The sequence below is a fragment of the Limulus polyphemus genome, unplaced genomic scaffold, assembly GCF_000517525.1.
Source record: "Limulus polyphemus unplaced genomic scaffold, Limulus_polyphemus-2.1.2 Scaffold95, whole genome shotgun sequence".
Taxonomy (NCBI): Eukaryota; Metazoa; Arthropoda; class Merostomata; order Xiphosura; family Limulidae; genus Limulus; species Limulus polyphemus.
The window spans coordinates 1087917-1104101 of record NW_013665705.1 but is presented as its reverse complement, the minus strand read 5'-3'; the positions used below and the strand labels follow the sequence as shown (position 1 = coordinate 1104101).

At 36.1% G+C, this 16185-nt stretch overlaps 1 protein-coding gene across 6 annotated transcripts in view; it reads right to left on the bottom strand.

The window, feature by feature from the left end:
- The window catches only part of LOC111088429, a 76503-nt gene that overhangs the window by 42142 nt on the left and 18176 nt on the right, over nt 1-16185 (bottom strand). For all 6 annotated transcript variants that reach the window (XM_022398544.1, XM_022398553.1, XM_022398540.1 and 3 more), the window contains exons 3-6: nt 7692-7895; nt 5804-5837; nt 3558-5356; nt 913-2021 (exon numbers count right to left, since the gene is read on the bottom strand). In XM_022398544.1, the coding sequence (XP_022254252.1) occupies nt 913-2021; nt 3558-5356; nt 5804-5837; nt 7692-7895 (3146 nt within the window). The remainder of the gene's footprint in view (nt 1-912; nt 2022-3557; nt 5357-5803; nt 5838-7691; nt 7896-16185) is intronic.

Sequence of the window (16185 nt, the reverse complement as noted above, 5' to 3'; positions counted from 1 at the left end):
TGACGGAGAAAAATGGATATCATTTTCGAATTCAGCGTACAGAAATTACTGTAGAACATGTACAATTTCAAGACAATAAAACCATCGTAGGCCTGTGTTATTGGATTTGGATAACTGGAAAATAGCAGTTTTAATTCACGAATAATTTTTGCAAAAAAAAAAAAAACTTTTTAATAAGTAAAGTGATACCGATTTTATTATTTTCTGAACACTGCATTAACATTTTACATTTGAGGATTTTAAAAGTTTCATTTCAATTGGAAGCACAATTTTACAACTATTACGTATGTGCTAACCAATTATCAAAATACAGTTGCACTTGTCCACCTGAGAAGAACAACTATTGTGAGTTAACCAATTATCAATAAAGAGTCGCCCTTGTCCACCAGAGAAGCAGTACGACTCTTACGTGCTAGCCAGTTATCAATCAACACACAGACGCATTTATCCACCAAAGAAGCACAACTGCAGCTAGCCACTTAAGTGTAATATTAAACTGATAGAAAGATTTAGATTATATTTCTTGTTAAGCGCAGAGCTGCATAATGGGGTATTTGTGCTGTGCTGATCACGGGTATCGAAACCCGGCTTTTAGCGTTTTAAGCCTTGAGACTTACCGCTGAGCCACCGAAGAAGGGAGGTGGGATTAGAGAAATAGAACTATATTGTACAGATTGTGTAATATAAATACTTGAAATGATTAAGGCTCCACACAGAAAAGGGTGTTAGAAACAGTTGCAAAATAACTTAGATTTAGTTTATATATGGTTTAAAATATTTTCTGCTTATTTTATTATTATATCTGAAATTAATATTCGGTCTATTTTTGTCACTGCTAATGTAAATATTCTATTCACTTATATCTTTTAACTAAAACCCTGTTTTGTAATATTTTTTTTTAATCAAACTCACGTTATCCGCCCCCTTTTATAGCTACCAAATAGGGCTCTTTGATCTTTAATGTTATCGGAATAAACAATCTCTCTCAGACGAAAAGAAGGTATATCTTGAATCTCTTCTATCGGGCTGTCTTGTGGATACATTCTTCGTTGGTGATAATGGCTAACTAAGCCTCTGTCTAATGTTTCCGTATACCAGGACGGGCCAGATCCATCATCTGGTAAATCCCGTCCACGAGAAGACTCAAATGTTCTAGAGTGAACCAATACTGGAGTCTCGTCACGAAACGACGTATAAGGTGATAAGTTAGCAGAAGAATCTAGATATTCCTTTGTATTAAACATATCTTTCATTTCTACATTGCATTCTGAGGGGTTCTGGAGAAATACGACCTTCTCTTTATCCTGAGGAGATGTCTGTGCAGACGTAGATATTGTTCTCACAGCGCCTGAACGGATTCTCTTATTTCCATACAGGTCGCCCAAACTGGAGGATGTTAGTAACAGAGAAGCAATATCGGTTTCACTTTTATGACGTAAGCCCAGTTCCTGGCCCTTTTCTTTCAGACCTGCAAGCCTTATTCTTTCCTGTGTAACCGTCTTTAATTCCTCACGCAGTTGTTGTTTTAAGCTGTACATGTAAGAAGGAATAGATGCTCGAGACACATTGAGATCTGATGGCTGGATCAACTGTTGAGTTGCTGCTTTGGTTGCAGAACTGTCTTTCGGCGCTTCTGTTGTCATCGTCGAGCAAGGAAAGTAGGCATCTGTTGTTTTAGGCAAATAAAATCCAGATACTGAGTCAGACAATTGGTTGATGTAGGCTTCTGTGTGTGTTGGGAGATAGGCAAGAGGATCTGTTCTCGTGATGTTATAATCCAATGTTTTCGGAATACTTTCTTCTAAAGATGATGCTCGATCAGGTAATTTTTTAAGCTGATGTCTTTCTTGAATCATAAGTGGACTGCTACCAACAGACAGATTTCTTCTTCGATCCTTTCGGCGACGGATGTTTGCGATGGAAGACACTTCTTGATTTGGTGGTGGATGTGGAAGTTGCCGTCGAAGTTTGGCTGATGTTGAACTTCCTGTCTCACTTTGCGTGTCAGATGAATCTCCAGCCTAAAAGGAAAAGCTATTTTCATTCGACTGAAACATTAATAACATGGAAATTAAATATTGTGATCAGCTATACAGTGAAAACGTTTTTGTTTTTTAAGCAATTAAAACTGCGACATTTTTATCCCATAGAAGCGGCCATCTTTAGGCAATGTATGGTTAACATAAGTCACAAATGCAAAGCCTATATTCTCCTGAAGGTCTGTAAGCTTTTTTACATAAAGATTTTGCCGATTCTTGGAGTAGAAAAGTTTGGGAATAATTGGCCTAGTGGTCAGCATGTCGATTGTGGATAAGAAAGTCAAAGTTCGAGTCCACAAAATGCTACTGAACAAGTTCCTCACTTTCAGCGATGGGCAAGTTATAAAATTGACAATCAATTACACATATTGATTAAAGATAACCGTCTATTTCGACATGTGCTGCTAACTGATTTTCCTCCCTCTGATCAGAAGTTCTGAATTAGGGACGGCTGTGTCTCTGATCTGTCCTGACTTTTTAGGCCACGTGTCGCACGAGGTTTCATTCAGGTTAAAAGTACCAACTACCTTCTAAGAAATGGATATAACTTAAATATTAAAAAAATTTTACTCCACTGCAATTATTATCAAATTCACACGATTGTGTGTGTGTGTGTGTTTTATAGCAAAGCCATAGCGGGCTATCTGCTATGTCCACCGAGGGGAATCGAACCTCGGATTTTACCGTTGTAAATCCGAAGACTTACCGCTGTCCCACCGGGGACAAATTGATACGTCGTTTGCTTCAACATATAATGTATGTTGAAATAATATACTGAAATTAGGATTAACCCACACACGTACAAAAAAAAAAAAGCGATCATTGATTTGCCCACTGTACACAGCAATTTAACCGTAAAGACCTTTCATTTTTATTGTCCACTGTACAGGTCAATTTAACTTTAAACAATGATCTTTGTACGTTTGTTTGTTTTCCAACGAGAATGAGGGTTGCTTTCAATCTTTATGTTACCTTTCGAATTAATTCGTCAAGGAAGAAGGCAAGAGATATGTTTTTTGGTTTGTTTCAGATATTTGTACTAAGCTACACAAATGCTATTTGCTCTAACCATCCTAATTTTGAAATGGTAGACTAGATGGAAGGCAGTTAGTCAACTCTTAGCCTACTCCAATCGAATAGTAGGATTTGTCCTTCACTCTTATAACGCGTCTATGGTCTTTAAATGCGTAGCACGTATTTTAATTTTTTTTGGGGGGAGGTAGAGTGACACGAACTGTGAGCCTTTGGATATTTAGTCAGATACGTTAACGATTGGTACACCCCCTGTCCGCTCCGATTTCCACCAGTATTTGGACTGTATGAAATAGTAAAATAATAACTGTGGTGCTAAGTTTAGGTGATCTTTTTAAGTGTAATGTTATGCTATAAGTTATGGTATAACAAGTTGGTATACCATAGTCTAATAATTACTGAATTTTGAAAAAAACAACAACAACAAAAAACAAATTTAATTTAAGAGAAAAAAATCTGTAAAGTATTGTTATGAGCGATAAATACCTTATCTCTTTGAGCTTGTGTATAAGTCCCAATCTTACTGACAGAGTCAGGGACTGAAGATGATCTAATGTAACCAAAGTTTATGTTCTGTGTTCCTCTCGCAGCAAACATTTCTTGCTTCAACTCAGGAACGTACTTTCGGCTATCCAAGAAAGGAGAACGCATCATCAAGGTTTGGCTATTACTATACATCATACCAAACTGCGAAGAAACAGAGGGCGCTGCTTGTGTGCTACTGCCATAGGACAAGATTGCAGATGATTGAAGAGGAGTTCCAGCTTCAGACACCATCAAGCTGCGGGTCACGGCAGTAGGCTGTATAGCAAAAGGTTGCGTTGTTGCGGTAGCATTTATAGTGGATGTCGCAGCTCGAAGTACAACTTTTTTTGTATCCCCTGCCGCAACTTTTATCATTTGATTCCTTTGCTCAAATTCTGACTGTAGTAGAGGTTTATGTTGCTGCTGATGACTTTGAATTTTCTCCGTTAAACCTTTTTTCGAAATAACTGGCGAAACGTTTCGTCCAGCGGGTACTTCGCCACTACTTCCCTGCTCTTTGGGGGGTTGAGAATCATAAATTGACGTCGTTTGTCCTCGATGTTGTGGTGACTTAAACTTTGGAGTTTGAGCTGCTAAAGCTATTGCTTCTTGCATTTGTTCAAGGGTAGGCTGGGGTAGTCTCCTGTGGATTCGACGACTGCTAGCTGCTTTCGGACTCTGAGATTGAGTAGTGACAATCTGAGCAATAGAAATAGGAGCTGACTGTTCCTTGGGTATTGGTCTTGTCTTCTCGGTGATTCGAGAAACTGTAGCCTGGTTTATACTTGTTAAAGAGATTTCTTTATCAGCTCTGACAGCCTCTGGAAACGTCTTTTCTAATTGGGCTCCTTCCGAAGATAAAGTTTGTTGAGTCTCTTCTAGTGTTTGTTCTAAAGACTTCTGATAATTTGCTAACATTTCTGGTATGGTACCACTGGTTACTCTCGGCATAGACATCTGAGGAATAAGTTCCTCGTATTCATTAATGTCTTGAAACGTCCCCATGAGCTCCTGTTCTGCTGCTTCCACAGAAGGAGAAACATCAACAATTGGAGAAAGATCTATCACTGGAGACCACTCTTGGCTGTCAGACCGTTGTTTCTGTTTCTTTTGGCTCTGTAAGTCGATAGTCTTTGGTTTAGATGGTTCGTAAGTAGTCAGTTGTTGTCGTTGCTGCTGTTCCTTTTGTTGTTGAGAGACATTCTGAGAGGAAGAAAAATAAGAAGCCGAGGATAGATGTTTTTCATCACTTTCAGTTCTAGTGACTTGACCATTGTCGTAATTGATGGTGTGCATATTCGAAATAGGTATAGACTTGACATCGACTAAATCTGAGTATTCTGAGGGATACCCAGAAACATCTTTCTGAGAAGAAACCTGAGATTGATGGGCTTTGACTTGATTGATTGACATTACCGTTACAGAATCTGAAGTCGAGAGTAATGACGGCTGTTGTGATTTGTCCTGATTATTGGGTTGAAGTGCTGGGGAAACGGGAGCCCAGGGTAATGACGGCTGTTGGGTCCTAATCTGACTCATAGACTGCAGCGATTTTTCTTGATGGGTGGACTGCCCTGCTGTAGAAATGGGCAGTGATGATTGTTCCACATATTCCTGAGAGAGTTGTTTTCTAATGGTGCGGCAGTTCTTCGTATCCTGGGACATACTTCCAAGTGAATCATATCTTTGCATCTTGCTTTCCAGAGGTTGTACGCTTTTTCTGGAATCTGAGTGCTGTGTTTGACCCATTTGATCCACACCTGAAGAAACGGGAAAGGGGTGTCTGATATTGCATTGGCTAAATTAATTCAATGACTTTTAGCGCCGTAATTATTTATTCAGATATATAAAAATAAAATTAATTTAAAAGAATATGCCCTGTTTATTAACTATTTAACAATCTTAAACTTTTAGGGTGATCATCACATTTATTATGGAAGTTCAAGTATTATATTTCATTTGCAACACTTAATTTAATTCACTTGTGTCTTTGTAAACGTTATATTGCAAATTATTAAATAATTTAAATATAGCATTGTTTTATTAAGAGGATAAGGTCAAAGCTTCATTAACTATTAGCAGTGAGAGTATATAATGAATCCTGCTTTAATTTTTTTAAAGGAACTAACAAGTTTTCGAATTTTTGAGTTATGTAAAAATTGAAATAACAAAAGCTGAAGAGTGGAATATACAAAACAAGTTCTTACAAGTTTTGGATACTTGATGTTGTTCGTCTTGTTGCTGAAACAATAACAAAAATGGTTAAAACAATATATCCTTTGGCAATTCAAAAACCTAATTAAATATATACCTATTTCAGCCTAAGAGAACCAGATGAACGAATAGCTGTAATATATGGAAATAAACTTTTATTCCTCAACATTCCTCATCATTTTAAACAGCTAATCAGGAGCTTATCCTCAACATAAAGCATGTAATATTTAATTTCATTTTTAAAAAAGTTTGCACATTTTGCACTATATAGAGTCTTATAATTATTCAACCACTACTTAATACTGTTATTTAAGGCGACTTTAACATGTTTATGTTATTCCTGCTTATACACTTAATATTAACTGCAGCAAGAAATATACAAATATTTGATTAACTCAAAATAGCCTAAGAATGACCCCCTAGTCGTCTTTTCAAGGTATAAAAATAACAAATAAATACAGTTCAGTTTTATTTGACAATTTGTGCCTTACTAGAGTTATACAAGACTTGTAAAATATTTTAGATCTGATTGGCTAAGAGAATCTCCTCAGTATTCCATTATCGAGTTATAACTTGGTGTCATTAACTCAAATACGTGTATATTACGTACTGCGAAGTTAGATGGAGCTAAGATATGAGGTATAATTTATGTTTACACCCACATCTTTCTACTTTTTCATTGCGTTTGTCTAGTAATGTTTCATTTAGTCCTAGAATCACCTTTATGCATTAAAGGCTATATTATAAAACAATATCTCCCAGTGCATTACACACACGTAAATATACATACTTACACACATATATAAAATTGATTAACGTCAAAACTTTGTATAGTCTACAGTTAATCTCAAATAAGGTTTGAACAAGGGCAAATTACAAAACTATTAAGGAATATAACCTTACTTTTATATTAATGTTACTTCTGTCTTGGTGGAAGATAATATTATGTGGTGATTAAAAACGTAGTAGCTTAGACCAATAGTAGAGGGTTATAGAGAGATTAGATTCTCGACTGACATTAGACTTGCAGAAGTTTAAAAAAAAAAAGGTTGTCTTGTACATACCACATTAACCCACACGTCACCTCACTAGCTAGCGCTTCTTAAGTGCTTTCAAGTGAGGAGTCTTTTGTTTGATTATTGTTTGTTTGTTTGTTTTTGAATTTCGCGCAAAGCTACACGAGGGCTATCTGCGCTAGCCGTCCCTAATTTAGCAGTGTAAGACTAGAGGGAATGCAGCCAGCTAGTCATCACCACCCACCGCCAACTCTTGGGCTGCTCTTTTACCAACGAACAATGGGATTGATCGTCCCGTTATAACGCCTGCACGGCTGAAAGGGCGAACATGTTTGGTGGGAAGGGGATTCGAACCCGCGACCCTCAGATTGCGAATCGAACGCCTTATCCACTTGGCCATGCCGGGCCTTGTTTGATTAAGCGTAAAGCCACGCAATAGGTAATCTGTGCTCTGTCCACAACAGGGAATCGAACCCTGGCTTTTAGCATTGTAAGTCCATAAAGTTACCGTTGATCCACTGGAGGGACACCAATTGAGGCAACAGGTACTTTTATTGTTTTAGTAGTTTTATTTTCTTTGTATGTTAAGGGTAAATAAACGCAAAATATAGCAAGCATTCGATTTTACATTTTCATTTTGGAAGTCCTGTTTGTCGTCAGAATTTTGCTAAAACTCTATCGTACGTTTAATAAACCTGTCCATTCATCCCCAGCCTTATATTTAGCATATGGCGAATTCAAATTTTGCTAGTCCTTTGACGGATATTTACTGTAAAAAATGTATCACACCGTATAACTTTCAAATATTTTTACCATCCTTTCTTAAAATGTTTTTTTCTTACTTGCATTCTCCTTTATTGCTTACCATTTCAGCCGACTGAGCACTGCTGGAGGTAGAAAGTGTCGAGATTTCATGCCTGTATCCATGCTGGGATTTTCTACTGCCAGATGGCGCTAGATGTAAATTCTGATATGACGACTCTTGATCTCCTCTGTAGTCTGGTTTTCGTGATTGGCTGCTTGAGATTTGAGATCTTCGTCGAATACATTCAACACAAACCCAAACGGCCTAAAAATAAATAAGAATTTTATTAGAACCTCTATAGCTTGGGAAATATTATTGATACAATTTATACACCAATCAAAATTAACGTATGATGCTTTATTGTAAGAAGTGAATTAAAGCTACACTTTAACAAAACACATTTTTCATTGCATTTTAAATTAGTTCATGTTTCTAATACATCATATTTGCTATTCTAGTTTATTTTATATTTTTCGCCCAAAGCTACATAACCGCTCTTAATTGTGAGCTCTTGACCAAAAACTAGGATTTGAGGATCACTTATACAACGCATCCATGACCTTAAGTACGCAGTGCGTGCGTTTTTGAAGTAAGGTGCTGTGAACAACAAATCAATAGATTCATAGTCCGAACACGATAACCGTTAAGCCAAGCGCGGCTCTAAGTGTAACCCGGTTCGTTATTTGAACTGAACTTTTATTTTGTTTTGTTTTTGGTAGTCAGTGAAACGGATATAGGATTTAACTACAAATCTCAGTGAAACAGATATAGGATTTAACTACAAATCTCTTCTTCATTCAATATCTAGATTTCAGTTCAGTTTTGTAAAATGTCTGTTTATTGTTTGTTTTTGATCAGAAAGCTACATGCTGTTCCTACCACGTGTATCGAAACCTGGTTTTTAGCATTAGAAGCCTTCAGACTTACCGCTGAGCCACTGAGAAGCGAAAAAATGTCTGATAATTTGGGTACGGATTGGCTCGTAAAGACCAATTACAATTCTTTGTTACTTAAGTACGAATGAAATATTTAAGTAAAGCCAAAGATACCGCTGACAAAGTTTGTGATACTTGTGTTTCGAAAGCATGGTGTGGTTTAATAGATATCATGCCGGACTGTAGAGTTAATAGTTCGCATCTCTTTGCCGCAAAAACAACAACAACAACAACAACGAAATAATCGCGGTCTATACTTTGGGGCCATGGGTGCGTTCTAGTTGTGACGGTCAAATCCCACTATTAGATTAGAGTATCCCAAGAGTTGGCGGTAGGTACGCAGTTAAATCCCACTATTAGATTAGAGTATCCCAAGAGTTGGCGGTAGATACTGTTGATTAGCTGCCTTCACTTTAGTCCATTACTTGTATTTTTGAGGTTGACATAATGTTCCCACGTGCTTCAACGTGAATATTCTATTACAAATAGTTTAGCAAGCTCAACGTGACAATTAAACGGCACTTTTTCAAATTCTTGATATTTTCCGTTTCGAATAAGTTAATTAAAAAATTTTCGCTAGTTCTGAAAATGTTTAACGAACGAACTCTTGAAAATATGTATATAATATTATCACTTCAGTCTGTCCGGTTTAGGCCCGGCATGGCCAAGTGGTTAGGGCGCTTGACTCGCAATCTGAGAGTCGCGGGTTCAAATCCCCGTCACACCAAACATGTTCGCCCTTTCAGCCGTGGGGGCGTTATAATGTGACGGTCAATCCCACTATTCGTTGGTAAGGAGTAGCCCAAGAGTTGGCGGTGGGTGGTGATGACTAGCTTCCTTCCCTCTAGTCTTACACTGCTAAATTAGGGACGGCTAGCGCAGATAGCTCTCGTGTAGCTTTGCGCGAAATTCAAAAACAAAAAAAAATGTCCGATTTTGTAACAAATAGGCCTAGTAAGTCCAGACAAATAGGTCTAGACGTACAACCCAGAACTGGTTAATGATCTTGTTTTAGAAGAGATCCAACTTGCATCAGATAGACGCCAGTTCTTCTCAATGAGCTTTTTATTGGGATTTTTTCCAGATGTAGAGAAAACGTCTATGTCTGGACGATACGGTGTGTTTTACAAAACATGATCGATTTTTCGATCAGGACCAGCGTAGATTAGGAAAAGAAATAAAAAATACTTTTCTAGAACGATGCTACGTTTTAGAAGCAAAAAAATTATGACTATTTAGAATAATAATGTTCTGAAAAATTCTCTGTCTCTCTGGAGGGAGTAATATTTCTATAACGTCAGCTGAGTCAAGCTTTTTTTTTATATAAAAGGTTGAGGTCAGAATAACTAAATAAATAGGCAGATGAAAGAATTATCTGAGAGATAAATAGCCACGCAGATACGTAGAAGCAGCTATATATGAAATTACTATGATACGTTCGTTAATTACCGATCAATCTTTCACCAGCAGTCAACATTTTGTGTGAGCTCGTGTTACAGATAAATATGGTGTTATACAGATAAAGTGGAAACAGGTCTTTCTCTTTCTCTGGCGTATAGTGATGCTTTTTTTTTATGAAACGTGTAAATTTACGATGTTTAATTGTTGAACTGAGAATATTTCAAGTATCAAAGATATTCTTGTGAGTACTTAAGCGGGCACTTTTTCTTCTTTTCTATTACATATGTACCTCCAGGTGATACGTCAACACTTGAGGGTTTATAACGCCAAAATTAACGGGTTCGATCTCTGTGATGAACGTAGCTTTGATAACCCACTGTGCAACTTTTGATGTAAAGATAAAACATACATTTGTATAGAAAGAATGTATATTAAATATTGTTCGATCATGGTCGACCAACGCAAAGCATGCCCTTATTTTAGTACACTTTTGAAAATGCCTTTGCAGCCGTGGGGACGTTAAAATGTAACGGTGAATTCCACTTTTCGTTTGTAAAAAGTAGTCCAAGAGTTGGCGGTGGGTGGTGTTAACTAGCTGCATTCCCTCTAATATATCACTTCTAAATTAGGGACGGCTAGCGCAAGTAGCCCTCGAGTAGCTTTGCGCGAAATTCAACAAACAAACAAACTTTTGAAAATCTAACCTTGCATTAGTTTTTACTTTGTGACTACGGTCAAATAGTAATTACGTCTATAGCTTTAAGGTATGAGCAGCTTTATTAAACAAAATAATGCATTGTTATTGGAACAAATTATTGCATTGTTATAGGAACAGATTATTAGATAATGTGTCATGGTACCTGATGATGACAAAACCTTGTCGAAACGTTGTACATTTGCTGTTATGTTAAACTTATATTAAAGTTTTTTTTCATTACCCATTCAAGCCGTCTCCAGCCATTAAAAGTTTGTTCATAGATTGTTTGTTTGTTTTGGAATTTCGCGCAAAGCTACACGAGGGCTATCTGCGCTAGCCGTTCCTAATTTAGCAGTGTAAGACTAGAGGGAAGGCAGCTAGTCATCACCACTCACCGCCAACTCCGTCACATTATAACGCCCCCACGGCTGAGAGGGCGAGCATGTTTGGTGTGACGGGGATTCGAACCCGCGACCCTCAGATTGCGCGTCAAGTGCCCTAACCACCTGGCCATGCCAGGCCCATAGATTTTTTGGGCGGGAACTCTAAAGTTATCAATGTTATCTGGCAAAATAAGCAAGAAAATACGTAATCGCCATATTTTATTTTAGGCTTACTTATGTTGATAATTGAACAATGCCGCGCTAAATTTGAGCTCATAGACTAGAGGAAAGGAAGCTAGTCAGCAGCAGCCACCGCCAACCTCTGGGTTACTGAACAGTGGGGTTTGTTTGGGGGAGGAGGCGAGGGGGCTCAAATTATGGACCCTTAAATCCATAGTCTACACGCTAACCAATGGGCCGAGTTTTAAGTGTTATAATATGATATTCTAATATATATATATCTTGGAATTAGATAAACTTTATATTAATCAGCGTTTGTTCAACCTGTTTTTTTATCCACAATTAAAAAGTATACTATTTCAAATTTTATCAAGCATTTTTCCAGTTAAATCTACCTATCTATGAGCAAAAACACTGATTAGATCAGACATTTCCATTATTCAAGTAATGGCATTATTAATAAACATGCATGGATCTGTGCTGAAATGTCATCCCAGTTTTCAAATCTAACCGTTAATGCCACTTTTTATTTTATATTCATTGTGTAAAACATATAATTTCTGATTTATAAGGGTAACTAGCTGACGTATCTGTTTAACGCATGGGGAAATCATAGGAGATAGAAATCCGAAAGCCATCTCGTCGCTGCCACTCCCCGTAGGGCCTTCAGAATGCATACCAGGTTTTGTAACAATCAGTCCAGCGATTCGCCAGTCATAAGCGGACACGCATTGACTTTTGTTTAATAATGATTTAGATATGTGTAATGTTTGTTTTATATATTTGCGCAAAGCTATATCATCTGCTCTAATCGTCCCTAATTGTGAACTGATAGACTAGAGCGAAGGCAGCTAGTCTACAACACCTACCGCCAGCTCTTGAGCTACTCTAATTGAATAGTTTGGCTTGATCGTCATGCTCATAATGCATCTACGTTCACCAAGCACGGGATGCGAACCTTGGATCTCAGATTCACACTCCGACACACGAATCTAACGAAGAGTACTGATAGTTTCATTTTATTTCATATCGTTGACATTAAATCAAAATTTGATCAGTGTTCGTAGATAAGGAAAAAAGTAATTATCGAAAACAGTTTCCTTAGCATAACTACTTTACGTAAAACAAAACAATAATTCGTCATTAAACGTTAATCTGTAAGCCATTAACACACATATACATATATACGTACAATGAATTTAAAGTCGATCACACATCATGAACTCACAGGAATGCTATCTGATGTATGTAAGCTGAAATTTTAAAACGAAAAATCATTTTACAGAAAGAACATGCCTGCAATTAGTAAGCCTCGATTTTGTTTTGATAAAATTATTTCCGCTTGCGATGTAAAAATCTTTCAATCTCCGACATCATAAAACTTATTTCTGATAAAAGTGTTTAATTTTAAATAAACACACACATCTTTTAGGCGAATTAAAAAGCTAACTATTTTAAATAGATGTAAATCGTTATCTTTGATCATATTAATAATTTTTATTCACAGTAACTCCTCTGTTTTGTTATTTTTCGAATTATTGTCTTCTTATTTGGTGTATTAAACACGCTACTTGAAAATCAATGACGATGTGTTTTGTTCTTGGCAGACAAAAATGGTCTGGAAAGATAGAATAACAAAATAGAATATGAAACCTTACAATAAACGTTGAAACCTTAAACGTTAAGAAACGATGAAACCTTACACGGTAAGAAACGTTGATTGTTTGTTTGTAATTAAGCACAAAGCTACACAATGGGCTATCTGTGCTCTACCTACAACGGGTATCGAAACCCGGATTCTAGCGTTGTAAGTCCGTAGACATCCCGCTGTGCCACTAGGGGGCGAGAAACGTTGAAACTTTACATGGTAAGAAGCGATGAAACTTACACGGTAAGAAACTTTAAAACCTTACACAGTAAGAAACGGTGAAACCTTATACGGTAAAAACTTTAAAACCTTACACGGTAAGAAACGATAAAACCTTACACGGTAAGAAACATTGAAACCATACACGATAAGAAACATTGAAACCTTACACGATAAGAAACTTTAAAAACCTTACAAGGTAAAAAACTTTAAAACCTTACACGGTAAGAAGCGATGAAACCTTACAGGGTAAGAAACTTTAAAACTTACACGGTAAGAAACTTTAAAAACCTTACAAGGTAAAAAACTTTAAAACCTTACAAGGTAAAAAACTTTAAAACCTTACACGGTAAGAAGCGATGAAACCTTACAGGGTAAGAAACTTTAAAACTTACACGGTAAGAAACTTTAAAACCTTACAAGGTAAAAACTTTAAAACCTTACACGGTTAGAAGCGATGAAACCTTACAGGGTAAGAAACTTTAAAACCTTACAAGGTAAGAAACGATAAAACCTTACACGGTAAGAAACTTTAAAACCTTACAAGATAAGAAACGATGAAACCTTACACGGTAAGAAACGTTAGAAGATCACCACCTTTACGATTGTCAAGACGCAGTAAGTTGACAGGAAATAAAAGTAGTAGAAGTCTACCTACTGCATAAAACTCTTTCCATGCCCCGTTTTCTACACATATCTGTTAATGATATAGAGATAGGTATAAATATGTATTCAGATTTAGCTTTAGCTGTGCAATGATACATGTTCGACTTCTAAAGTCACTTCTAAACAAAACATTATTGGATATAGACAACTTATACATTTAACTACTTTTTGGCAACCGTGCTTCTTTGCCTTTAAATTTAATCCCAGTGGTGTACACTTCTGATATTGGTTTTCTGTTGATATATTCAGTTTTAGTCTAGAGTAACGGATACTTTATTTTATAAACAGTTCAAGCTGGTCATGACATATAATTTTATGGTAATGTGATCCGACATTAATGTCATGGTAATGTGATCCGACATTTCATGACATATAATTTTATAGTAATATGATCCGTCATTTTTCTAGTTTGATTCGTTATTTATGTTACTGACACAACAAAACAAGACATAAACTGATTTTAATAGCGGTTTTAAACAAAGATAGTTCAACACGTGTACGTAAAAATAAAGCATTTTTTTTTATCTCTGTAAAAACAAATATACCGTCAGACTTATGAGCTCAACATGACGCAGGTTTTCTAATATCATCAAAATTTTGTTTAACTTCAACACAAATATGGCAGTCGAATCGTTGAGTCGGATATTGGTTACAACATTTCATTTGTCTACTGTTTCACGCTTAATGGCTTGTAGTTTCATATTTGAAACATGTTGTTTTACAGAACCAGGCTTCATTCTTTGAATCTTTCATGTATAATGGCTCGTTGTTTTGTACTCAAATAGTGTTATCTTACAGTACCTGTCTCGCCTTTACAGTGACTTTCCTATTAAAGACATATTGGCTTCCTATTAAAGATATATTGGCTTTTATAACCACATGGTTTGCTTGTTGTTTATGTACTTATTATCATATATGAAACAGTATTAATCTTTGTAACTGGATAAACTCTTTTAACTACTGACATTCGCATCGGCTTGATCGACGGTTATAAAATAGTTTACAAAGTGTCATCGTCACTAGAATGTGTTATCTAAACACAAATAGTCACAAGAGAGTATTATCTAATCACAAGTAGTCACAAGAACATATTATCTCGACACCGATAGTCATAAAATTATATTATCTGAACATAAATAATACAAGATTGTATTATCTAAACACAGATAGTCACAAGAGCATATTATCTAGACACAGATAATCACAAGATTGTATTATCTAAGCACAAGTAGTCACAAGAGCATATTATCTAGACACAGATAATCACAAGATTGTATTACCAAGGCACAAGTAGTCACAAGAGCATATTATCTAGACACAGATAATCACAAGATTGTATTACCTAGGCACAAGTAGTCACAAGATTGTATTATCTAGACACAGATAGTCGCAAGATTGTATTATCTAGACATAGATAATACATGATTCTATTATCTAAACACAGATAGTGACAAGAGCATATTATCTAGACACAGATAATCACAAAAGCATATTATCTAGACACGGTGAATGACAAGATTGTATTATCTAGACATAGATAATCACAAGATTGTATTATCTAGACACAGATAGTCACAAGATTGTTTTATCTAGGCACAAGTAGTTACAATGTTGTATTATCTAGACATAGATAATCACAAAAGCATATTATCTAGACACAGTGAATGACAAGATTGTATTATCTAGACATAGATAATCACAAGATTGTATTATCTAGACACAGTGAATGACAAGATTGTATTATCTAGACATAGATAATCACAAGATTGTATTATCTAGACACAGATAGTCACAAGATTGTATTATCCAGGCACAGTTAGTTACAAGAAAGTATTATCTAAACACAGATATTTTTTTTTTGTGAGCACCATTAGGCAGCCAAATTGATTTTAAACAAATACGTTTGCACAGTTCATAAGGTATCGTTCTGAATCCTTAATCTGTGGTTTAGCAAAATAAGTAAAACGAATTGCTCAAATTATCCTTGAAACTTTCAGCGGCTATAGTCAGTCCATTTGTATTTAGCGATAAGTTTATGTTTTCCGTGTAGTCTTTGATAATGAATGGTTTAATTTTGATTTTGTAAACTTGAAAGAACTGAGGTGTGGTAGTTCACCATAAGTTTTATTTAACCATGAAGGTGTAACATATCCAAGATGATTTATGTATATGCCCCTCTTGATTAATTTAAGTAATTTATTTCTCATGCATGGAAAATTAAATTAACGATTAATGTTTAATTAATTATCATATTGTGCTGAACCGAAACGTATCCATGTTTGTGAAATAATGTAAGAATTGTAGGCATGTAATGAACCCGTGCTGAGGATCATGGGGGTTGACAGTAAAGAAACGTACAGACTTTTCACGAGTCAATCGGTTTCTTGAATGTTCGGAAGTTTATGTAGAATTTTATTTCAATAAT